The sequence below is a fragment of the Vipera ursinii genome (assembly GCF_947247035.1).
Source record: "Vipera ursinii genome assembly, chromosome: 7".
NCBI classification, from domain to species: Eukaryota; Metazoa; Chordata; class Lepidosauria; order Squamata; family Viperidae; genus Vipera; species Vipera ursinii.
Genome location: NC_139521.1, coordinates 55,420,869 through 55,446,169, shown reverse-complemented (window position 1 = coordinate 55,446,169; position 25,301 = coordinate 55,420,869). Strand labels below are relative to the sequence as shown.

Sequence of the window (25,301 nt, the reverse complement as noted above, 5' to 3'; positions counted from 1 at the left end):
TTGTGCTGGTGCAAAAATAAGCCATATTTTGGTGACTGAGGATCAACCATAACATTGCAGAGGCTGCAAAGGACAGTACCATATCCCCTAAAAAGAATGGCAGGACTTCCTCTTTTTCTGAATCACTTCCACTATGAATTTAGTAGGTCTTCTTTCTGAAAGATAGGAAATAATGCCACCACTTTTTGGCAAAAGGAATGAGACCAACAGAGGCACAAAAAAAGGTATCAAAGGCTACGTTTCCTTGAGGCTTCAAGTTGTCCACCTGAGAACACAGAACACAGAATAACAGAGTTGGAAAGGACCTTGGAGGTCTTCTAGTCCAACCCCCCACTCAAGCAGGAGACCCATTTCGGACAAAGGCCTGTCCAATATCTTCTTAAAAGCCTACCACAACTTTTGAAGGCAAACCATTCCACTGGTTAATTATTCTCATTGTCAGGAAAATTCTCCTTAATTCTAGGTTGTTTCTCTCCTTGATTAGTTTACACCCATTGTTTCTTGTCTTGCCTTCTGGTGCTTTGGAAAATAGGTTTATCCCCCTCTTCTTTGTGGCAGCCCCACAAATATTGGAAAACTGCTATTATGTCACTCCTGGTACTTCTTTTCACTAAACTAGACATACCCATTTCCTCAACTGTTATTCATACATTTACAAGGGGAAAAATAGACAGAATTAAAGAAAGTATATGAATGAAAATTAAAATCATATTATTAGATACCATATAATTTTCATAACTGCAAAAGGAAAGGCAGAAGTGAAAAATAACGATATTGAAATAATGGACAATCCCAAGATTGCTGTCTTCTAGCTTCTCTATTTTGACAGAATAAAATGATAAGATAATATTCTGATTAATTCTATTATAGTACATTATCGACAATATCTGAAGAATATAATACATTATCAAGAATTTTTAGGCAGAAAAACATATGTCCATATACCAGAGAACAGTATCATTCTTGCAGTATGTATGGAGAAGGGGTGTTCTTACCTGAACGCCTTTTCTCAGCTTGACGATGGAGAATCCACAGAGGGGTTGATCTTGTCTTTCTGCCCTAGAGACTAAATCAATCAACCTTTGCCATGCCTCTCTCCTTCCAGCTAGGAATCCCCAGTCACAACGAAGGTTGCAGCAGTTGATGACTATACAAGGTGGTGGCCCAATTTCCCCTGACACAGGACTCTTTGGGTTGTTTCAATGTTTTCATTAACGTTTTTATTCTAATTTTTAATTATTTTCAAGTCATCTTAGGAAATGTTGGAAAGTAAATTTCTTGTAATTAAATCAAAGATAAATCCAAGTTAATTTTTTTCACAAGGCATGAAGAAGCAGTTTTCACTTTTAAAACACTATAAAATGCTGAACAGAAAAGGGAAGGGGGGAGAAATGAACTTATAAAATAATTGTATTTAAACTCTATAACCAAAGGGGGGGGACTCTAATTTCAATGGACAGTTACTAATTTTTTCATATTGCAAGGTTATGGTGGCTGTATGTTTATGTTTCCACAATATAAACATAGTAAACTTCTCTGATAAAAAAAGATCCTATTTATTCTTTCCATTATTCGCTGGCACAATTTAAACAATGAATTTACAGCACTGCAAAAATATAATAATGATAAATCAGTTCTTATCATAGTTCTTTTTACTGCATTTCAAGAAATTATCTTTATTGTTTAAAAAGTACATTTACATATTTCTATCTCTTCCTCTATCTCTTTATATTTATGCCTATCTGTAGGTAAGTTAATGTTTTCCTAATTTAATTGCATAAAAATAAACTGCTAACCTTATTATAAGAAATCAGTAAAATCAGAACTACCATTGCCATGCAAATCAAAAATGTATAATCCTGTCATGTACAAACCTCCAAATCCATATTGTTAGGTAATAAATATTACAGCTAATATACTTCTGCATATAAAAAGCCTCTTGGCCAACATCAAGTTCTTTCTCAGTGAATGCCATATCTTATCAGACTTTGAAGTCTACATGCCAAACAAAGTTCTTCTTAAGTCTACTCTATGCAGTGGAGTTTCATAAGGTTTAGACTGAAGTGACCCATCATAGCCTAACAAATAAGTTATTGTTTCTGCCTACAATGCAATAAAAAGACACTAATAAACTTCACCGTAAATCCTAAATTCACCATCCTATAAAGTACACTGAATGCAGTGAGAAAGGATAGTTAGATACTCCACAAGAAAGAAAGAACATTATTAGGCAGCTGGGAAGAGGAATCTGGCTTTAGTTAGAAACAAATGCTCTTTTTAAAGCCAACGTGTATTTTCCCAAAGATACTAGCAATCATCGGGCCATTATTCACAGACCAAGAACTATCTATAGTACTTTATTAGGTTAAACAGAATGGACTATCCACTTTAATTCTCAGTATGATCAGTGGCAGGCAGCCTACTATGTTATGTCTGTTCCTGACATGACAGGCTATGCTGTTTGGAAGGTATGGGAAATTTGCATATTAGAAGCATTTGTAATGCTTTAGAAAAGATAGGCAGAGGGAGCTTAGAATAGGTTCTTCAGATTTATATAGGGTTTGGATAGAAAGAAGAAAATAAGATTCATTTTCAAAATCACCAAAATATTCAGATGATTATTTCCAGGACCCTCCTCAACTACCCCTCTCCAAAAAAAAAACTTTTTAAGGAAATGTAATTTTACTACAAGAAAAACAGAGAAGAGAAAATGTAGTTACTTTTTCACATTATCCATACAGGAATACTGAATACTAATAAAGAGAAGAGTCTCTGTCAAGTTCAGAGATGAGATGGGAGTTAGCATATTGGATTATCTGTGAATATAGCAAGTTATGAAATGCAATACAAAAACAGAAATTACAGGAATGTAACATGTATAGTGAATGGAGCCTGGATATTTTCAAAGTTTACTTTTTAGACAGGTATCTTAAATTTATAGAAAGAAATATATTATTTACTGATAAATATATTATTAGTGAATGACTATTTAATTCAATTGAATATTTCACATCTCACATGAAATTGTTAGGAATACTACAAATTCTTTAAGACAGTATAAATGATTACAACCTAATGGAACAGAATGAAATTTCAATACTCTAATTTTTTGCTGAGCTTTGCATTTTATATCAACAATCAGGGTTGTTGTTTTTTTCTGTGACTGAGCTCTACTTATAAGAGAAAGCTTTTTTTTCTTTCAAGAATAAATTTAACCTGACTAGGGAGAGACTGTGTTTAGGATTAAGGCTAAAGTTTTTTAAACTATATGGTTATTTATATTTGACAATTTATTATATGTTAGATTAAAATTAGAAGAGTATGTCCAAATGAAGTCAGAAACACTAACAAACTTGCAGTCTTTTAAATATATATAAATATATTTAACTTTCAAACTTAAAGCAGTCTTTGTCATCATCCAGAAAGAAAGAACTCATAGTGGTCAGGAACACAGGAATATCATGAGGTAATTTTTTACAGTATACAGATCACACAGAAAAGGCAGGAAAAAAGGGAAACGCCACCTCTATATTTACAGCAACCAATCATAGCATAGATTGCCTCATGCATGAGTCAGCACTCTCTAACTACTCAACTACAACTATCTGTTCTGGCCTATTGTACTGTTCCAGCTATTAAATTCCATATCCTAACAGAAAATAATATGAAATTGGTTTTTATGATCATTATTAGTATTTTAAGAGAGGCTTAAAATTAAATATTCATTATATAATTTCTTTTATTTAGTTTCTTGTATTGTACTAATATCTTTGTATGGAAAAATCTTGGAGGTCACTTTTGTTTTATATTTGTTTCATGGTTTTTTTCCCCACTTTTTAATCTGCCCAGTTAACTCCTCTCCCCTTTTTCCCTTTATGTTATTTTGTATTGTAATGTTTGTTTATGAATTGCAGTAAATATATTTTGGGGGAAAAGAATATCTCTTCATTATGCTATCCAACATAGGTATAATTATAGACTCCAGTGATAATTCAACAATGTTTTCTTCTATAATTATTTTTATTAAATATGTAATGTTAAATATTTATTCAAAAGAGATGACAATGGCATTTGGATCACGGAATAGTCTAGAGTGGCCTTTTAATCACAACAAAATGTAATTAGCAATGTTCTATGACATCCACTGGACTTACTCTCTATTCCAAATCTTAGGAGCAATTCTTAACATCATTTTGCCTTTCTATAACTTAAATTCAAGGAATTCAAAATTTAAATGGATTTTCAATGTATACTCTACAACTGCCAAAAAAGAGGAGGATTGTACATGAGTTATTAAAATTACAACTTGCAACTGTTATAAATTAAGAAGGAACAGAAGAAAATCATGCTGATATTTGAGGATTAAGTGGAAACAGACAATGTTATTCAAGAAAAGCAGGGTATATCCCATAACAAAGTCAATGGAGATTTCAATAGAATGTAAGACATGGTATCCCTTCATGATCTCTTGCTCCTAAGTTACCCAATGTTACTTTTATAAACAGGGATTCTACTAATCCAGGGGTATCAAACTCAATTTCATTGACGGCCGCATCAGCATTGCGGTTTCCCTCAGGGGGCCGGGTGGGTATGGCCAGGGTGGGCGTGGCCCACTGGGTGGGCATGGCTAGAGTGCGTATGGCCTACTGGGTGGGCGTGGCCAGCTCTACATTGTTCGCATCAAGGGTGCCTATGGGGGCCTGGGCAGGAATGGGACAGATCTGAGGGTCTGTGGCAAAAGGAGGGTCTCTGGGCCAGGGCCAAGGCAGTGGGGGCCATTCCTCACTGTTTCCAGGATGGCTTCGCGGGCCACATGAAACCACTTTGCGGGCCGGATCCGGCCCCCGGGCCTTGTGTTTGACATGTCTGTTAAAAATCAGTGCAAAACAAAACACAATAGAAAAAATAGAAAAACTTGCATACACCTGATATTCTGTGCTAAATAACTGTTTTATACTGAATAATACAGTTGCACAATGTATATTAATGTATATACATAAGACTTTGCTAATGCATAAAGACAGTTTATATGATGTTGTACATTACTGTACATTACATTACTGTCAATATTCCAAATATTCTCAAGTGAAAAATTAGCAATTAGAATTGAGGTCTCACAACTTTTAACACTACAGAAAAGGCATACTTACAGTTTCACCTTACTTACTCTCTCCAACCAAAATATGGGGAGACATGGGCTGTAGCAAGTGACGAAATAGGAAGCAATAAAACAAGCAGGTTGTGAGCCTAGGTTCAGCCTTCTGTAAGTCCTTTAATATTAAATCTATCTTCTTTCTTACTTAAAGTGGCTGTAATTTGAATTTTTCTTTAAATGTTTCCAATACATAATTTATTGGAATTCCAAAACTCTTACACTGCTCCAAGGCCTTATTAGTTCTACTTTTTAAAAGATTCAGCAAGATAATAATAAAAAATGCAATGGAAAGATTCCTGCAACACTATGACTGGGCAGTTATGGTTTGTAAAGAATGTAGCAACACGCAATTATTTTGTTCTCTCATATTCTGTGGACTTACACCCAAACACATAGAGATATACACCTATGAGTATATGTTTATGTATGTGTAGGTATGAGTGTGTGTGTATGTGCGAGTGTGTATACGACATAAAATGCTTTTATAAAAAGCATAAAAATACAATACATATTGTATGCCTGTGAAAATATGCCTGTGAACACAGTATCATCAAAATATTAAAAAAGGAAACCAATACTGCTATTTCAATTATTTGATTTTAAAATATAAACAGAATTTGAGGTTGGAGGCAGATAAACAGTATTGTCCCACAAAGTCTACTATCTGATGCCACCTCACACTATCCTCTAATATCGGAACTGGGTTTTTCCCAACACAGCATAAGATATGATAGGTTGAGTTATTCATTAATCAGATTATGCCATGAATGGCTGAGAACCACTGCAGGTTTTCCCAGAATATACCTGAGCCAGTTGCAAACGCCCTGCTAATCAGTAGCAAATACCATTGAAAAACCTTATATTCCAAAAAGCAGTCTGGTAAGCACTGATTGGCTGGCTATTTTATGAGTCCACTATTGGCTTGAAAATGCAGTTGCTGATTGGCTATCAAAACTTTCACAGTTTAAAAGTTAAAAAACAAACAAATGAGAAACAGAAAAAAATCAAGAATACTGATCCCGTCACATGCATCATAGAGCCTGTTTATTTAGCATTACTTCACTTGTAGTGACCTTGTCCCTATCCCCAAAATAGTAAATAATCTCTAGCCACCCTAATGTCCTTCTGGGCTAGCCAGTCAGTAGCTATATACTATAAGCACTAAAATACAAATTATCTCCTAACATGCATTGTATATTCAGAGCCTCATAATTTCAAGAAAACCATTTCATTTAAATATGAAGGAACAAAGAGTGTATGCTTGATATTTTCCCAGCACATTCTAGTTGTATATTTACTTAAGGTCAGTCAGTGCAAAACTATACATGACATTAATTTTATGAATACAGTTGAGGAATATTTTTTGTGTATTTAATTGACAGCTGAAGGGGGAAAAAATAGCCTTGGAATTGCAGAGGTTGGGAGGAGATGGCTAAGTCATTCTTAGCCTCACATAGCCAGCACCAGCTAGCACAGAAGTTGCCTTTCTGAAGTTCATATTTGCATTTCAAGGGAAGCTCCCACTGAGACCCAGTAAGGCTCTAAAGCAACTTATCCAGCTGATCCAGCCTTTAATTGTTTCTAAATGCATATTAACATTTCCCTTGAAAACTACCTGCAATGGAAACTTTTTTTCCTGGAAGTAGCATTTCATATGATTTTTTTAAACAACCTTGCTTGTATGTGAACAATACTTTAAGTTGTGAAGAAAACAGACAGATCTATGAACATTTTAACTTTCACATTGGTCTGGGTCAGGGGGAGGGAACCTTGGCTCTGTTATGACTCGTGGACTTCAACTCCCAGAATTCCTGAGTTAACATGGCTGGTTCAGGAATTCTGGGTCCTGAAGTACACAAATCATAAAAGAGCCAAGGTTCCCTACCCCTGGCTCTGGGTCATAGATCATACTGAATCGTAAAACGTCTGGATTTTCTATCCATGGCTTAATAGTAAACCAAGACTGATTGACTAGGATCAATTCATGTTTAGTTATAAGATGCTTTCTATGAACTATCATGTGGATGTATGTATTGTGGGAGGTTAAAACTAATGATCACTTTATAATTTTGTGAAATGATATGTGGACCCATCAGTCAAATGACTTCATGTAAAACTGTCTATGCACAATACACAGAACAAATTTAATCTTTAGTTAGTTAGGTACAGAGACTAATCTCTAGCCTGATGCTTTCCAGTAAGGTTCATTGCCAAACAGCCTTTAAACTCTGGTGTCTCATAGTCCAACATTTCAATCATGTTAACATGATTGGCTTTTTGCGTTATTTTGAATTTTCAAGCAGTCCATTAACTCTTCAAATATAATAATTTGCATTGAGAATTATATAAGAAAAAAATCCTAAAATGAGGTAAAATTGATGCCAGTTCAAATACATTTGGCCTACAGGCAATTATCCAATATCACACTTTCCAAATGTATTAGACATCAATTCCCTGATTTCCCAAGCAGCATGGATAACATCAGTTTTGAAAGTTATCATTTAGCATATATGAACTGAATTTCAATATTATCAATCAAATGGCTATTGCCTTTCACCTTCTATGTTAATAAAATTCAAATAAACAGTATAACTGAGAAATAAGTTGTGACAGCAAACAAAAATTTTCTAATGCCATTTATTTCACTGTTAGCTTGAGTCCAAGATTGAAGAGAAGGCTTTTTGCGGGTTTGGGTTTTATTCAATTTCACAAGCCAAATAAAACATGAATGAAAGGGATAGGTTGTTTCAGATGTCACCATGAAACATTGGGGGGGAGGTGCTCCTAGAAGTCTTCTGGATGAAAGTTCATAAAGATTATAAGCTTTTACGTGAAAAAGCGCTGAAAGTCATGCTGCCTTTTCTTTCAACAAATTTTTGAGAAAGTGGTTTTTCAACCATCATTGCAACCAAGAAAAAATTCACTCCGGGGCGTTGTTGCAATATGCCATCAGAAGCAAGCTCACAAATCTCATTAAGATTTACAACTGATATATTAAAGTGAGGAGGAAGGGGGAAGACTGTTAATGAAATATATATTATTTCAATACTCTGTTTATTGTCTTCATTAAAAAAAATAGTTCCAGATGTTCTATGGTCTTGAAAAAGTTAAGACATCCATTAGTGCTTTGAACTGCTTAAATTACTTAAAATCAGTAGCACATTTTATGCATTTGAGAGAGGAAGAATTTTAAAAATATAGCTCTGTTTACACAGCACATTATAACAAAATAGAAAACTACATTATGGCTTATCATATTATGTGAACACAGTTTCTAAATCCAGTTTTTGAAAACTGGACTTTGAGTTATCAAGCAACTGCGCACAAAGAATTATCTTTCATATTATACCACTTTTAAAAATATATTTCTAACGTTCTATACCTGACTTCTGTAATTCTGATTTAAAATATTAATAACAAATGAATTTCAAGGATATACACTACATCAAATATTTACACATTTTCTGATATCAGAAATTAAGTTTCTTGTCAAATGAGACTGATAAAAACAGAAAATACAATTTTAAATAGACAGTTTTACAACTTCCAGCATTATTCCCTATAAATGTCAGCAATGAACCTGTTAAAAACTGTATCTGAAGCTTTCAATTAAAGCTTCTTTTAAGATCCTAAGATTAGCCCTCACACATGGTAAGTATAATCAAAAGATTTTATCTTAACCAATAAAATAAATTTATTTCTATTGTGAAGGAAAGAATCAGCACCCTTAAATCAGCAGACGCTGTAGGCTACTCTGCTGTACATCAAAAGACATCTGCATTAATAAAGTATTTAAATACTGAGAAACTAAAATCCACACTATTTTTGAAAGTATTATGCCTTAATAGCTAACAATAGAGAAATAGTAATGAAACAGCTCTGCTACTAACAAAATGGCAATGTCCCATTCCATTCATTAGACTGTCAACTCCTAATTCATCTCTTTCGGAGCATCTCTGTCTGGCTTTAGTCATAATACAGTATAATAGCCTGCTGATATCAATTTCTAGACTTTTTTAATCCCTGAAATTGATTTTGTTCTCTTAATAGTAATGCCTCAGGAAGCAATCTTGATGAAACATGAGAAATTAGATAAAGCTTGGTATAGTACTACATTGTCAACATTATATTCTTGTATATGTTCCTGTTAAATACTGTGCCCTATCCTGCCTAATCACTTAACAATTACCGTAAATGAATGTTGTGGTACTTAATAAGTAATGCTTTTGGAGAATTTTAGAAAGTTTTGCCAACTTTGTTCCTTTTTATTTGGATTTCTCTTCCTTCTCTGTGCTTTTTCCCCCAACTAAGTAACATTATTATGACACTTTGGTCTTTTCCAGTTATTAAGACCCAATACTTCTTTTTCTAAGCTTTATAAACCTCTAGGAATAAACTCACTGATTCAAGAGGTGGACATTCTGGAGTGCTCCAGAAACTGCATTTGGTCTTCTGGCCGTGCCACATGCCCTCTTATACTATGCCTTTCTAGGGGCAGTTCCTGAAAATATAGTAAATTCTCTAAACTACAACTGTTTTGGGTTCCCCCAGGAATGGTATAACAAATCTGTACATCTCTAAAAATACCTATTAGCTCCACTCCATTCTTTTCTTCATCTAGCTTCCTGACCATCTATTTTTCTTTCCTCGCTTAACTACTGCTATTTTCTTTTATAAAGGTTTTCTCTTCCACATCTCATTTAGCTCACTTTTCTGTGTATTTATCATTCCTGGGGCCTCTTTAGTTTCTCCCAGTTATACTCTCTACTTGTTTTGTATTTAGTATAATTTTTATATACAGTCTTCCAAGTTTTCCATTGTCTTTTTTATTTTCATTTTATGAAGAGGGTATATTTTGGGGGTAAAATGTTTAAATTTACAGAAGTAGACCTATCAGGATTGAAAGGTTGAGTTTATACCTCTTAAAAGCTGGCTTTAAGTTAATAAGGGTAGCATACAGTTTCTGTTTGGTTGGGTTAGCTCCCTCCCTTCCTGTGAACAGGGACAATAATAGCTAAGTCCTACTCTGGGAACACAGACTGTTTTCTGCATGTATTTACAAAGGGCTGCCAAAGCTGAGTCCACCAACCAGACTTCCTTTTAACCAATTCAGAGAAGCATATGATTTCCACCCAGGATACTCCCATTTTTAACTGACATCACATCAGTTTGTGAAACATCCATTCAGACAGCAAATCAAGTATTATCCAAGAATCAATCCAGTAGTTTCACTTTATATAATTTGCAAGAATTCCTTTTCCAAACTATTGATCACAACTTAGTCCTACTACTACAACCTCACTATCATAAAGCATTTATGATTTTTTTTCTTTCACGATCACCTGATAGTTTTTGACACTTATTTTTCATGGTTGAGTTCCACTTCATGCTAAGAAATTATTTATTTATTTTTATTTACTTTGTCTTATAAGCAATTCAAATCAGATCTACTCTGAGTGGTTTACATATTCTGCAATGCTATCATTGGGTTAATGGGTTATATCATTAAAAATGAGCAACAGCCCTTCACCATGGTACCAGCTATCCCAAATCAGGGGATCAAGAAGAGTTACCTCCAGTTAAATTATAAGATACCACTTTGGGCAATACCTAAACACGCAATAGAAAATATAAATGTGGGATTTAAACATGATGAGATTACATATAAGGAAATCTTAAGTTTAGAAAGGCATGTATGGCAATTAAAGCCATATAATATTTTAAAGGAAGAAAAGATAGTTCAAACTTAGTTCCAGTATGGGCAATTACAGGCAAGATGGAAAGAGGATCAGAAAGCTGGCTTCTCGATGACTGATGAAAATTTGGTAAAACAAATTAGAGATCAAGGCCAAGCACATATTAAAAGGATATATAATGTATTGATAGAAATTGATTCAGAAAGGGAACTTGTTAAAGATTGTATGATAAAATGGGCCCAGAACTTTCAAGAAGTTATAACAATGGATACCTGGGGAAAAATTTGGTTTAGAAATGTAAAATTTACCCAGGCCCAAAATTTAAGAGAGAATTTCTATAAAATATTTTATAGGTGGCACTTAGACCCTAAAAAATTAGCAAGTATGTATCCGAACTGCCAGCCTAAATGTTGGAGGTGTGGCTGTGAGGATGCAACATATTTTCATATATGGTGGACTTGTAAAAAAGTTAAAGTTTTTTGGATTAAAATTTGGTGGAACATGCAAAAGATATTTAAGAAAAAGATAAGGTTTTCTCCACGGTTGTTTTTGTTGGGTATTGTTACAGATTTTACTGTTATAGAGATTAAATTGATGTTGAATTTAATTACGGCGGCGAGACTTTTAGTAGCACAATATTGGAAGAAGGAGGAATTGCCGACTATAGAAGAATGGACTTTGAAAGTTTCTAACTTGGCGGAAATGGCAAAGATTTCTGCATATTTGAAAGAACAATCGCAACAGAGATATATTGTGGAATGGAGAAGGTGGATTGAATATATTCAGAATAAATATGGGACTAAAAAGTTTCATTTAGTATTTGAATAGTTAGGGATTTTTATGATGTATTATTAGTTAGTTATTATTTTATTAATATTATGATTACGGAGAGTTAAAGTGGGAAAAAATAATTTAATGTTTTATTTTTGTTGTTAGCATATTTTAGCTTATGTTTGTATCACTATACCCTGTATTCAGCTCTGGGAAGTCGGGGAGGGGGGGAGGGGAGGGGAGGGTTGGGGAGAGGGGAGGGGGAGGAGGGAGTTTTTTGTATTTAAAAATGTATTGTAAAACTTTTTAATAAAAAAAAGAAGAAGAGTTACCTCCAGGGTCACTGAAGATGACATTTCCTAGAAATTGAAACTCACAGAAAGCCCCTCTTCTCAATTTCACAAAATGTTTACTTGGAACATGCTGTCCTGGAGATACAGCATGAGCCATAAAACGGCTTCAAGGACCAACATATTTTATCTGATTGGTTAGGCTTATGCTTACAACAATTAATGAATCCAACTATTGCACAATTTACAGTGAGTAAATTGTAGTGTAATTGGAATTACACTATGTGTAATATTAGGGTAATATGAATCAGGCTAATGTTAAACAAGCCATGGTAAAAAATAAACCATGGTTTAGTTGTGCTTGGAACCAAGACATACTGGACCTTAAACTCTAGAGCTTCAGTGACCTTTAAACCCCCTCCCTTTTTTATTCTATATTTACAACTCCATTCATTTCCCCTTTTGTTCTCTAGGAATGGCATTCTGTAACTGAATATACAGTACATGTGCTGTCACTTTTCTTTTTAGCTTTTCTTTTAAATCCTTACTTTAAAATCTATGCTTTTAGGCTATTTTTTACTTTAATTCTCATGCATGTGTTAACCGCATTTTTTTACATCCATCCCTTTACATTTTCCCCTCTGCTGACCTTTTCCTATTTTAGATTGTAAGGACTTGGAGTCCTTTTGATTCTCTTCATAAAACTCTATACACTGCCATGTACATTAACTGCTTTATTTTTTTTCTTTTTATGACCCTGTAATCCCTTAATAAGAACAAGAACTTTTTTCACATAGTTAACACATTATTTTCACAATCAGTTATGTATTACTGTATTCCTTTTCTTTCTAAATATGAACTATGAACATACAGATGTTCATATATTTCCTTCAGTGTAAGGTTCCTTTGATGTTGCGAATGTTCATAAAACTGCACTAAGACCTGTTATGGCAAATTATGCAAAAAGCGCTGAAACACTTCAAATGGAAAAGTCTTAAAGAAGCAGCACAAAATAAATGCTGACAGTGAAAAAGAGAAGCAAATCAGAGTAAGTAAAGGTAAAGGTAAAGGTTCCCCCGCACATGCGTGCTAGTCATTTCCGACTCTAGGGGCCGGTGCTCATCTCCGTTTCAAAGACGAAGAGCCAGCACTTGTCCGAGGACGTCACCGTGGTCATGTGGCCGGCATGACTAGAAGCCAAAGGCGCACGGAATGCTGTTACCTTCCCACTATAGTGGTCCCTATTTTTCTACTTGCATTTTTACGTGCTTTCGAACTGCTAGGTTGGCAGAAGCTGGGACGAGTAACAGGTGCTCACTCTGTTACGCGGCACTCGGGATTTGACCCGCCAAACTGCCGACCTTCTGATCGACAAGCTCAGCATCCTAACCCACTGAGCCACCACGTCCCCTTAATCAGAGTAAGGGCAGTCTCAAAATCAGAAATTATTGTAAGTATAGGACTTTATTAAAGTTTAAGACAAGTTTTTTAAAATGCTAAAGTAAGTAGACAAATGCTTTTTGAACAGTAGGACTCTAAACAACTTAGTATATTATCCTTGACTCTAAAATGAATATTTTGAAAAGTTACAGAAACTTTGAACAGTCTATAAAAAACAGTCTTAACAGTCTATAAAAGCTGTCTGTAAAGCTACTATGCGATCATATAGTGAGCTTCAGTACTTGCTGCAGGATGACTCACTCTGTATTTGTAGATTTAAATCTTCTTCTGAAACTGACTGTAAACCTCAAGAAACCAAAATGTTTCTCCTGGAAGTCTGCACATTTTCTGCCCGTCTTCTGGACCATATAAAGGAATAATTATTTCATTAAATGTAAGATGAGCTATTTGCATAACTGAAATCAGGAAGTATTCAGTCAGTAGGTTCAGTACCACCAGAAATAGTTCTTAGAACAGGGCTTTTCAACCAGTGGTATGGGTACTACCTGTGGTACATTGGTACCTGGCAGGTGGTACGCGACCATCCTAGAAAAGTCATAGTGCGGAAGGGGAATGAGCTGAACCGGTGGCAGCACCGCACAAGCCTGAGCGAGAGATGGCTGGAGATGCAGGGCTGTCAGGATTGAATGGAAGCCCCAGGATCAGCACCAGGCTCCAGCTGGAGCTCGGCGCTGAACCTGGCACTTTTGCTGAGCACAGAAGAAGCGCCGATCAGCTGGAATGTTGCAGCATCTCCAGGGTCTTGTGATTTACGTTCAGATGCTTGGCAACTGATTCATATTTATGAAGGTCACAGTGTCCCAGGGTCATGTGAAGTAACCAAAACCTGCTGCAACTACCAAGCAGACGGGGGGAATAAAAACCAAACACCACCCCACCCCACCCCCGCTGCCAATTCTCAACAGAAATGCTCACAACAATGAAAACCTCGGACAGGAGGAAGAGCGCCGCCAGGCAGGCAGGCAGGTGTCTTGCTCGGCTGTGGCTTGGGGGCACTTTTTCAGTGCCATTGTAACTTTGTACAGTCACTAAGTGAACTGTTATAAGTTGAGGACTACCTGTACTTCATCCTTTTTTCCTTTTTTTTGGTCATCAAGTTTTTGACACCTTGCTAGGTGGCTGGTGGTACTCGGATGTTGCCATATCCTAAAAGTGGTACAATGAGTGAAAAGGTTGAAAAGCCCTGTCTTAGAATGTAATAATTTCATTTAAGAGAGAGAGTTGAGTCCAAGGCCTTGACTTCAGCAAGATTAGTACACTGGTATTAACTAGTATGTTTTTTCAAATTTGTGATCTTACCCTACCTTAAATTATGTTTCTATTTTTTTAAGATGAATTCATCTAAGGCTGAGAATACAATCCTAAGTACATTTTTGTATAGAACAAATCCTAGTGAAATGATAATGCATCAAATTGTGGCATTAAGACCTAATTCTGCTTTCATTTTTTGTCAGTGAGGCTTTCTGCTGAGAAAATATATGTAGAATATAAGATTATGACCCATAACCTTAATTCAAATAGCATCGTCCTAAATTATGAGCTATTTGAGAAATGTTTTGCCTTCTTTAAAGATTGTGTATTTAATACCTACATATGAGAAAGAAAGTCATTTTTCTGACAGTTTCTGCTTGGATTGAAATAGTTATGGATTCAGTGTGTGTGTGTGTGTGTGTGTGTATGTGTGTGTGTGTTGCAATTATACACATATTTACTAAAAATCTCACCTGTGAATAAGGGAGCTATCTACTGTACAGTTGCAACCCTAGGAAAACTTCTAATATGATGTCCAATGATAACTCTTAATTCTATAATATCCATTAGAACCAACATTATTACATTTGTACTAAAAATCTGAACTAAAGAGCCTCTTGTTGTGGGTGAAGGAGAGTGCAAAAGTTGGCTTAAAACTTAACATTAAAAAAACCAAAATCGTGGCATCCAGCCCTCTCAATTCCTGGCAAATAGATGGGGAAGAAATGGAGGTAGTGACAGATTTTATTTTCCTGGGCTCCAAAAACACTGCAGATGGGGACTGTAGCCAAGAAATGAAAAGACAATTGCTCCTGGGGAGGAAAGCCATGGCAAATCTAGACAGCACACTAAAAAGCAGAGACATCACCCTGCCAACAAAAGTGCATATAGTCAAGGCTATGGTCTTCCCAGTTGCAATGTATGGCAGTGAAAGTTGGACCATAAGAAAGGCTGAGCGCAAAAGAATTGAGGCCTTTGAACTCTGGTGCTGGAGAAGACTCCTGCGAGTCCCTCGGACTGCAATGCGATCAAATCGGTCAGTCCTAGAGGAGATCAACCCTGATGCTCTTTAGAACAGGGCTTTTCAACCTTTTCACCCATTGTACCACTTTTAGGATATGGCAACATCCAACTACCACCAGTCGCCTAGCAAGGTGTCAAAAACTTGATGACCAAAACAAAATAAAAAAAGGAAAAAAGTGATGAAGTACAGGTAGTCCTTGAGTTACAACAGTTCGTTTAATGACTGTTTGAAGTTACAATGGCACTGGAAAAAGTGCCCCCAAACCACATCCGAGCAAAACACCTGCCTGCCTGCCCGGCGGCGCTCTTCCTCCTGTCTGAGGTTTTTATTGTTGTGAGCATTTCTGTTGAGGATTGGCAGTGGGGATGGGATGGGGGGGGGTGTTTGGTTTTTATTCCCCCCATCTGCTGGGTGGTTGCAGCAGGTTTTGGTCACTTCACATGACCCTGGGACACTGTGACCGTCATAAATAGATGCCAAGCATCTGAATGTAAAATCACAAGACCCTGGAGATGCTGCAACATTCCAGCTGATTGGCGCTTCTTCTGGGCTCAGCAGAAATGCCGGGATCAGCGCCAAGCTCTAGCTGGAGCCTGGCACTGATCCTGGCGCTTTCACTGAGCCCTGACAGCCTTGCAGTTCCAGCCATCTCTCGCTCAGGCTTGTGTGGTGCTGCCACCGGTTCAGCTCATTCCCCTCCCCCACTACTTTTCTAGGATGGTCACGTACCACCTGCCAGGTGCCAATGTACCACAGGTGGTACCCGTACCACTGGTTGAAAAGTCCTGCTTTAGAAGGCCAGATCCTGAAATTGAAACTCAAATACTTTGGCCACCTAATGAGAAGGAGGGACTCATTGGAAAAGAGCCTAATGCTGAGAAAGATCGAGGGCAAGAGAAGAATGGGACGACAGAGAATGAGGTGGCTGGATGGAGTCACTGAAACAGTAGGCGTGAGCTTAAAGGGACTCCAGAAGTTGGTAGAGGACAGGAAGGCCGGGAGGAACGTTGTCCATGGGCTTGCGATAGGTCAGACACGACTTTGCAACTAACAACAGCAACAACTAAAAATCTTACAGAGGAAAGAAGGACAACAGCAACAATCCAAATAAGTGAATTACCGATAATCACAATTTGTATTGTAAAGACTAATAAAAATATAATGGACAGCACTATCAGAAATTCCCCAAATGAATATGTTAGCAAGCAACAACGGTAGTATGGTTATCATCAACACAATCAGATACAGTTTGTCTTTGTTTTACAAGCATAATTCAGTCCAAAATTTATGTTGCAAAGCAAGACAGTTGTTAAATGAGTTTTGCCCCATTTTACAACCTTTTTGTCACAGTTGTTAATTGAATCACTGCAGTTGTTAAGTTAGTAAGACAGCTGTTAAATGAATCTGGCTTCCCCATTGACTTTGCTTGTCAGAAGGCCACAATAGGGGATCATATGATCCCAGGTTACTGCAACCATCATAAATATGAGCCAGTTGTAAAGCATCTGGTATTTACACTCAGGTAACCATTCAAAGGATTCAAATAATAGGTACTTTTTCAATTGACTTCTTTCTTCATGTGATTTTAGTTTAATATAAGAATAATCTTAATATGGAAACAAAATATGTAATCTTGGTTGAACAAACTATTTACTGAAGCTAATAAAAAGATTCTCGTGGATAACAAGCAAGCCAGAACAATACTGTATGACTCAGTTGTAGTCCTGTGTTCAAGTCTTATTTAAAAAAAGAAAAGAAAAACAGCGAAGTTATCAAGTCATGGATTTTCCCTATCATGGAATACCATGAGACAATAATTATATTTTCTCACGTATTTCCAGAGCTTCAACTAGACTTACAAGATTAAAAAGTGTGTTGTTCTCAAACAGAATATTAAAAAAAATCCCTATTAAATAGCAAAGCAATAGAAAGTTAGAAATTACATAATAGGTGAACTATAGAATACTTACAGTATATGAAATACAAGAGGAAATGCTACAGGAAACTCCATTTGAATAAACCTAAAGTAAATGTAATTTTAAAATACACAGCCACAGCGAAGGCATAAAATATAATTAAGAAAACAATCCACACATTAGAGTATTCATCACATAGACAACAGACCTTAGTCACATACAAAGTTCCTACAGTTCTATTTCTATTTACCTGGACATTTTTCTTGGCTATTTGAATCAAAGTTGTGTTCAGATAAATTTAACTAACCAGTCTCTGTAAGTACATTTTTCAAAAGTAATGTTAGCAGAAAATTTCATGCAGCGTGAATTTCCTCAAATAAGCAAAGGACGCTCAGGTATTTGTCACAAGATATGGAACTCTTATGATAACAAAGAAAGGCATCAAGTATAACAAAGAGGATTTGTATGCATTAGAGAGATTTTCCCGCCACCAAATTAATGTATTATTCATCAATTTTTCAGCTAACATAACGATTTCCAATGGTTTGTGGGTGTGCAATTCATTATATGAAACATCATCATCATCATCACCATCATCATCATCATTACTGTTATTATTATTAAGAATAACCACTTCAGTCCCAAAATAATAGATAGCAAAGTATTATGAATTTTATGCATCTTGAAGCTGTGGTTGGATTGTGTCAAGGAGAGGAATGGTACTTTGATATTAGTATCAATATTGATTACTAGTTTAACTCATGGGCTGGAGTCTGGGTAGAGATGAGAGCAAGGATAAAGATTGAAGTTGTGTTAAAATCAAAGTAGAACAGGTCTGCACGTATCAAGATATTCATCATGTCATAGATCAGGTCTACATATGAGATCATAGCATTTATAAAGGAAGCAAGATATTCTAATTAAATTCACACTTCATCCAAAACATACATTACTGTATACAAACAGTAATACGCATACATATCTACACCCCTATGAGAACATCCTTTCTATTGTATAAGAATAAATGCATGCTATGACATTTTTCAGAGCATGCAGAATTAAATTAAAACCACACTTGTTTTTCATTATGATTCAAAAATTATTTGTCACACTACCATAATATTATCTGCATCAAAACATTTGCTTGCTTGCTTGTATTCCAATATCTATATTTGAAAAACAATTCATAAAAGCTTGGCAATTGGCAAACATATATTCAAATTTTACATTTACCAACATTTTGAACGTTAACTGGGTCAATAAAAAGAATCACCCTCTTTATTTTTGATCTGTAGCATGATAATCAGCATATTTTCCTTAGATAATTTTACTCGTATGTTAATATCTAAGCATATCTTAGATATTAGATCTAAGCATTAATATCTAACTTTAGTATAATTTTAAATGGATATTAATACCTTCCAAAGTTCAAATATGTATACTACACATCACAATAAAATTTCTGTGATTGTTATATTTGATACATCTCAAGATATTTTAAAAGCTCATAAATAACATACATTTAAAAAGCAAACTCCTCAAATATATATACCATAAATATATCCTCATTAAGAAATCATAATTGCTTGCAGATTTCTTTTGGCAATATGCTCAAAAGCAAATGAGTTGCTTCTCTACAATATTCCCCTTTTGATGTCTAAGAATTATAATTAAATTTCTGGGGGGGGGCTGAGAACTACAAAGTAGATGGAGCTACATTATACATGAGCAAAGCTGGGTTTGGGATTTTTTTCTTGATTTATGCTATTTTAACATAATCTGTAGTTTTCAGGTATTTTCCACCTAAATTACTATCAATTTTCAACATTCATGGTCTGAGGAACTTCTAGAAGCTGCATTTTTTTTCCCCAGACACAGACAACTGATTACTGGAGTAATAAGTGAAATCGTTCTCAGATTATTTTATTCTCCAAAGCACCCTCACATTTTTCCATGGATCATCATATGATAATGGTATGTTGGACATGCTCTAGGCCAGGCATGCCAAACTCGTGACATCATGTGACATCACACAATATATCGGGACTTTTTCCCCATTGCCGGCAATGGCATGGGCGTGGTTTTGGCGTGACACATCCGGCCCATGGGCCATCACTTTGGCATGCCTGCTCTAGGCCAATGTTTCTCTATCTTGGCAACTTTAAGCCAGAATTCCCCAGCCAGAATTTCCAAAGGTGGAAACACTGCTCTGAGCCCTAGTCTTAGGCACACTACCTGTCTATGATTTCAACAACCTTACATTATTCTATTCCTATGCAGCAAAGAAGCTATATGCATGCAGAATCTTAGACGTATTCCATGTTTGGATGAATGAAATATAGGCCGCTTTAATGACCTTCCTACCATATATATTTTATTCCTGATATATCCCTGGCAAGGTCATTACTTCATTACTTCAACATCTTGATGGTGAAATAGTTCATAGGATCCAATTTTTTGTGTGAGCACCATAAATAAGTAACTGTGATAGCCTATTTGCCACTCTAATTTCAAGAAACCTGACAAAAATAGCACTATTAGCTCTAATTTCTGAAAATAGTTAAAATATATACACATAAACAGTACTGTACTGCAACTTTTTTAAAAAAGGGAATTAATAAATTCCCACAAATTATTGATCTCATTTTTACAGACTCAAATGTTTAAAAATTGCTAATTCAAAAATACACACACACATAGTATGAAAATGTAACAAATGCATGTATTCTACCATGCAAATTGAAAAACAATTATTAACTAAAGTTTTGTTTAGTTTTAATTGGTACACTTAACTTTGTTTTTTTTTCCAATAAGGCAAGTCACAGATGATGATTTCTGTGTAATAATAAAATATGAAAATATAAAAATGCAAACATTTCTAGAATGCTTAATTCACTGTCTTCATTCACTGAACATTCTTAAATACATTTATTTGGAAATAAACTTCACTCTTCTAAGTGCTTTAAAATAGATGAATAAACAGCATGAGCCTATAAACATTTATCTACTTAAAGTAAGCCCCAATTCGATATGATTTAATGCTAAATAAATGTGAAAAGGATTTTAGCTTTATAACCTTCATCTAATGATTATTTACTTAAAAGTGCATCTCACTGGGTTCAATTATTCTTTATTTATTTAAGACATTTTTATATCCCTTCCTATGTTAAAAAAAATATCTCGCTGTCTTATACCAGACAGATACACAAGGAATTGCAGTCACACAGTGCAACCAGATATATTTCTACAAAAAATGAAAAAAGAAAAAAAGAAATCATTGAATTCAACAGGGCTTCCTCTCTGGTAAGGAAGTATTAAAATGACTGATTGTAACCTTAAACAGGATTTCCTAGGGAATGAGTCCCATAAAATTTACTGCGCCTTAAAGAAGAAAGTTTAAAATCACGTTGAACAGATTAGGGACATACAGGTTCAAGGCCTTACCACACATAACAGACAATAAGATCTGTTTTTCTATATTATGTTTATGATTTTCTTTAGCTATTATTGTGCAATCTTATCCATGTCCACACAGAAATAACGCATTGAATTAAAGGAACTTCCCAGGAATGGAACAGGAAGTAGGAAATTACCTACAAAAATTAAAAATTTCCCTAATTTTTCAAATTATATTAACTTGTCTGTACAGTATTTTATTCCTGAGTCTTTCCTGAATAAAATAATCAAAGGAACAGTGACAACATATTGTTCAATGTCTGGCAATACTGAATATACATCTATACGTACTACATAAAACCAGTGTCAAATTGTTTTAGAATGTTTTTAGATGCTCTTCTCATTTACCTGGTGGGCAGTTGCATTCCAAAGAAGCTTCTCTTACTGTCCTGATTTTTGCCATATGCTCATAGGTCTTCTATAGGGAAGGAAAAAAAAACATATGAAAAACAGTCCTTTGCAGCAAAAGCTCAACGAGAGAACTACAATACAATACAATACAATAAATTGATATCTACTAGCCCATTTAACTTTCATGTTTTCCAGACTTTGTATGTTAATCAATTGATCACTTGTTCAGTGTAATCTTAACCACAGCTTAAATCAGAAGTGAATCAAGCATATATTTCCATATGTTCTTAAATTCTCATTCTCTCATCTGTAATGATTGGCTATCCTGGCAGAGGATATGATGAGCAATGGAGTTTAATAACTTCTGGGGCAAAATCTATTGCTACCTCTGATTTAAATATCACACATAAACTCAAGAAAATTAAGGTCTTACATATGAAAACAATTGCTTATCTTTCCCCACAGTAACTATGCTGATACAGAGAATTTGGTTTGGGGCAGTATCTGAAAATGAGAGGTGAAAGAGCAAGGAATATTTTGTATATGCAGGTCAACTGCTTCCACATTACAGATATAGCTCCTGCCAGTTGAAATCTACTTGCTGCCAAGCAGTCTCCTGTGACTGGTCCTTAAACTTAAATATCTACTTTACGAACACATGTCTGTATGGCACTCTTGTCAACCATAATGCTAACCAAGTAACCATCATGTAGGAGATGAGCCCGAGGGAGGGATCAGCCTGGTCATCTACACATCATAAGAAAATGAAATGCAGTTGGAAGAGTATCATTCTATAACATGTAACACGGAGGCCCACTAATGTTGCCGCTGCCTTTTTTTTGCAAGCTATTCCTGGAATGCAACAAATGCCCCTTATTGCCTCTAGTTCATAGCAGTCCACTGAGTACTATAATAACCCTTGTTTTAAAGAATTTTGTTCAGACAACTGATAGCTACCACTTGTTTATTTAGTTTATTCAACTGAGCACAATTCCCATGTCCAGACTACAGACAGCACACTTGTTTAGATTCAGAGCCTTTTTTTCCTTCTAAATCTTTGTAGGGTGGAGGGGGCAGATGGTAATGATATCTTAAGGAAAAGTCCATATAAGCATAGGATACTCTGTGTTATAATTGTTATTCTATAAAAGAACAACGCTAACAGAGAGAAGACCTGCTTGACATTCCAAAAAGATTGAAGTGCATTCTAACTTACATTATCCTCAAATTAGTTGAATATAGAAAAACAATGCAGTGTAGTGGTAGAGTGCTGAACTAGGATTTGGAAAACACAGATTCCAACCCTCAGTTAGCCGTGGCATCAATGGGTCATATGGGGACAGCCACGGTTTTCTCACTTAATACTGTATGTCACATAGGAAGATACTGGGGTATTAGACATACTGTCTTTCTGCAGAAAAGGAGAGAAGTAAATGCAGCACATACTATTATAAAGTGAATAATTTGGATTGCCACCTTATCCCTTCAGTCAGACAATTCCTAACAAAAGCATTTTGCTCTTCTCCTTTCCTCCATCGTATCAGCCCCCCCCCTCCCCCAAGATGCACACCATCTATCTTACACGTGGGTTGCCTTTGGTTAAGACCAAGGCCAGAAAGGCAGGGGTGGAGCAGTGGGCTAATGCCTCCTTAAGTAACACCAGCTGCCTGCAATTAGTGCAGGTTCGAGTCCCACCAGGCTCAAGGTTGACTCAGCCTTCCATCCTTCCGAGGTAGGTAAAATGAGGACCCAGATTGTTGGGGGCAATAAGCTGACTTTGTAATAATGCCGCTTGGGGTGTGTGTGAAAGCCCTAATAAGCAGGCATATACATCGAATGAAGGCTACTGCTAAGCTTGTAAGCCGCCCTGAGTCTTCGGAGAAGGGCGGGATATAAATGGAATTAAATAAATAAATAAATAAAAATAAATAAACCCTCCAGATGTCGCTTCCGTCATCCCTCACAACTAGCTAGGCTAGCTGGGACTGGGTGCCTTAGAGCAGCGTTTCCCAACCTTAGGAACTTGAAGATGCGTGGACTTCAACTCCCAGAATTCTGGGAGTTGAAGTCCACGCATCTTCAAGTTCCTAAGGTTGGGAAACACTGCCTTAGAGCTCGCTGATGTTTGAAAGACTTTATTTTCCTGGAGGGGACCTAGGGGACCTAGACAGCCGATCCATTTCACAAACGCACAGGTATCTCTGAGCTGACTGGTTGACTAACAGCCTCTTCCTTGGGACGGCCAATCCCCTCCTCAATTTTCAAGGCGACCCCACCTGAGCCAGAAGTTGCTCCACTTTTTCCTGCATCAGGGAATTCAGCTGATCCAAAGAGTAGCCGGGCAGCGACTGGGAGGACCCAGCAAGAGCGGCAGCGGCAGCAGCACCCATGTCCCCTTGCGCTGCCTCAATGGCCAAGACCCTGGCCTGAAGGTCGTTGGTCTTCATCCCCAGATAGACGCAGGAGGCTATGGATCCCACAGAGAGAAGGAAGGCAGCCAGCAGCGAGTTGAAGGGCGGAGCGGACCTGAGGGGACAGAAGCCCTGCCCGCCAAAGCAGCCGGCTTCCCCGTTGGCGTCGGGGTTTCTTTTCCCCACCATGCTTGGCTGGAAGAGGCAGCAGAGAAATCCTCCTCCTTCTCAGTGGACGGCCGCTAGATTCCCGCCACAAAAAAAAAAAAAAGAGAGAGAGAGAGCAAGAACCCACAAGAACGGGGCAAAACAATTCAAACGAGTCCCTCCCAAGCCGAGAAAAAGGCACTTTCGATGCCAAAAGGTGGCGGGCAGGGCAAGGCTTCCTGGATTTCCAAGGTAGCTCTCAAACTGCCATCCGAAGAGGCGCGCGAGGGTTTCCCCCCAAGAAGAGGGCAGCCTTCACCCTCCGCCACAGCTGCTGCCTTTTATGGCATCTGCCGACGAGAGGCGCCGAGCAACCTTGTCAGGTGCCGCTTCCAGGCTCTTTCCCACCCCCGACGGCGCCGACGGACTTGTTGCTTCTCTCGCGCTCTCCTCCGGTGGCTTCGCGCTCTCCTGCAGCCTTGCAAAAGCCAGACAACTTCGGAGTTACTTCGAGCATCAACCTCTCCCCTAGCCAAGTCCAGAGAGCGGGCGAGAACCGAAGCGTCCCCCTTTGCTGGAGTCCCTTTGCAAGCCCCCCCTGCCCGCCTGCCTGCGTAGGCGCCTCTAGTAGCGGCTGTCAGGAAAGCAGCGGCGGCGGCGGCGGCGGCGGCGGCAGAAGAATCGCCTCGGAGCCTCCCGCTCGATTCTCAGGGCTGAACGCAGCGCACGCCGCCTTCGAGCGCCTGCCAGAACCTCGGGGGTCTCATTAGCATAATTTATTCACCTAGACCGAGGGGCCGGCCCCCCGCGCGCAGGCTGGAGCTTCGGCTTTTAGCATAATCTATGCCAGGGGTCGGCAACCTCGGCTCTTTTATGACTCGTGGACTTCAACTCCCAGAATTCCTGAGCCAGCTATGCTGGCTCAGGAATTCTGGGAGTTGAAGTCCACGAGTCATAAAAGAGCCGAGGTTGCCGACCCCCTGATCTATGCAAAGCTGCGGCCAGCAGTCTCCCCCGGCCCGCCCACCCGCCCGCGCCCGTCTGCCGCTGCGCAGCGCTCCGCTCACGCCTGGACTCCGCGGGATCGAGCCGCCGGTTACTACCAGCAAGAGGGGACTGCGGAGGGGGGGGGGGCGGGGTCAAGTCCAAGCCCTGCCAGGAGGAGAGTTGCTTTCCTAGGAAGACAATTAGGACGTCCTGGCGCAACGGGAGTTGAGTGACAGGGCGAGAGGCTTAATATTGCGGTCAGATTTATAGGACGGCGGGAAAAAAACAGCTGCCCCACAGACCAACTCCTGGATCGCTTGCCGTGGCTTTGTTCTGTCTTTGCACATCACCTTAACCCAGGGGTCGGCAACCTCGGCTCTTTTAT

General features: G+C 37.6%; 1 protein-coding gene across 1 annotated transcript in view; it reads right to left on the bottom strand.

Annotated features, from left to right (window-relative positions):
- The window catches only part of COL25A1 (collagen type XXV alpha 1 chain), a gene marked incomplete at its 3' end in the record, with an annotated part of 303,353 nt that extends 279,256 nt beyond the window's left edge, over positions 1-24,097 (bottom strand). Inside the window, exons 1-2 of the mRNA XM_083367097.1 lie at positions 23,648-24,097; positions 21,369-21,438 (exon numbers count right to left, since the gene is read on the bottom strand). Coding sequence (XP_083223223.1) covers positions 21,369-21,438; positions 23,648-23,971 — 394 coding nt within the window. The 5' untranslated portion in view covers positions 23,972-24,097. The remainder of the gene's footprint in view (positions 1-21,368; positions 21,439-23,647) is intronic.
- Positions 24,098-25,301: the final 1,204 nt, after the last annotated feature.